The sequence below is a fragment of the Egretta garzetta genome, unplaced genomic scaffold (genome assembly GCF_000687185.1).
Source record: "Egretta garzetta isolate BGI_Z169 unplaced genomic scaffold, ASM68718v1 scaffold1741, whole genome shotgun sequence".
Classification (NCBI taxonomy): domain Eukaryota; kingdom Metazoa; phylum Chordata; class Aves; order Pelecaniformes; family Ardeidae; genus Egretta; species Egretta garzetta.
In genome coordinates this window covers 35,930-36,747 of record NW_009258641.1, presented here as the reverse complement: position 1 = coordinate 36,747, position 818 = coordinate 35,930, and the positions used below count along the sequence as shown (strand labels likewise).

The 818-nt window shown below is 67.2% G+C and overlaps 1 protein-coding gene across 1 annotated transcript in view; it reads left to right on the top strand.

Moving 5' to 3' along the window:
• The window catches only part of LOC104134713 (macrophage-capping protein-like), a gene marked incomplete at its 5' end in the record, with an annotated part of 7,221 nt that overhangs the window by 2,062 nt on the left and 4,341 nt on the right, over positions 1-818 (top strand). Inside the window, 3 exons of the mRNA XM_035903744.1 lie at positions 24-116; positions 588-720; positions 805-812. Coding sequence (XP_035759637.1) covers positions 24-116; positions 588-720; positions 805-812 — 234 coding nt within the window. The remainder of the gene's footprint in view (positions 1-23; positions 117-587; positions 721-804; positions 813-818) is intronic.

Below are 818 nucleotides of genomic sequence, written 5' to 3'. Positions count from 1 at the left end.
CCCCCTGCCTCTTCACCCGGCAGGTGCTGGGCCCCAAGCCCACCTTGCCCGAGGGCAGCCCCGAGGAGGACACCGTGGCCGATCAGAGGAACGCAGGGGCAGCCATCCTCTACAAGGCAAGGCCACCTCGGGGCACCATGGTGGCCCCAGGGCTGGGCAGAACTGAGTGTCACCGTGGTGGTTCTGGGGCTGGGCATGGCCAGGGGACACTGTGGTGGCTGTTGGAGCTGGGCAATGACTGGGGGATGCTGTGGTAGCCCCAGTGGGGACATCGAGCTGGGCATGGCTGGGGACACTGCGGTGGCCCTAGGAGCTGGGCATGGCCAGGGGACACCATGATGGCCCTGGGGCTGGGCATGGCTGGGGGGTGCTGTGGTAGCCCCAGGGGGGACGAGGAGCTGGGCATGGCCAGGGAACACTGATGGCCCTAGGAGATGGGTGTGGCTGGGGATGCTGTGGTGGCCCTAGGAGGTGGGCATGGCCAGGGGACACTGTGGTGGCCCTGGGCTGGTATATGAGGTCAGGCATGAAGGAGCCATGATAAGGCCACCATGGTGGCCCCAAGGTGACGTCCCGGCCACGGGCAGGTGTCGGACGCAACGGGGAAAATGAACCTGAGCCAGGTGGCCACAAGCAGCCCCTTCAGCCAGAGCCTGCTCTGCTCCGACGACTGCTTCGTGCTGGACAATGGCGCCGGTGGGAAGGTCTACGTCTGGAAAGGTGCCCGGGGCTGGGGACATGGGGACAGGGATGGAGGCGGGGACAGGGCCACCCCCAGCATGGCTCTGACCTCCCTGCCCGCAGGGCGCAAGGCCAAC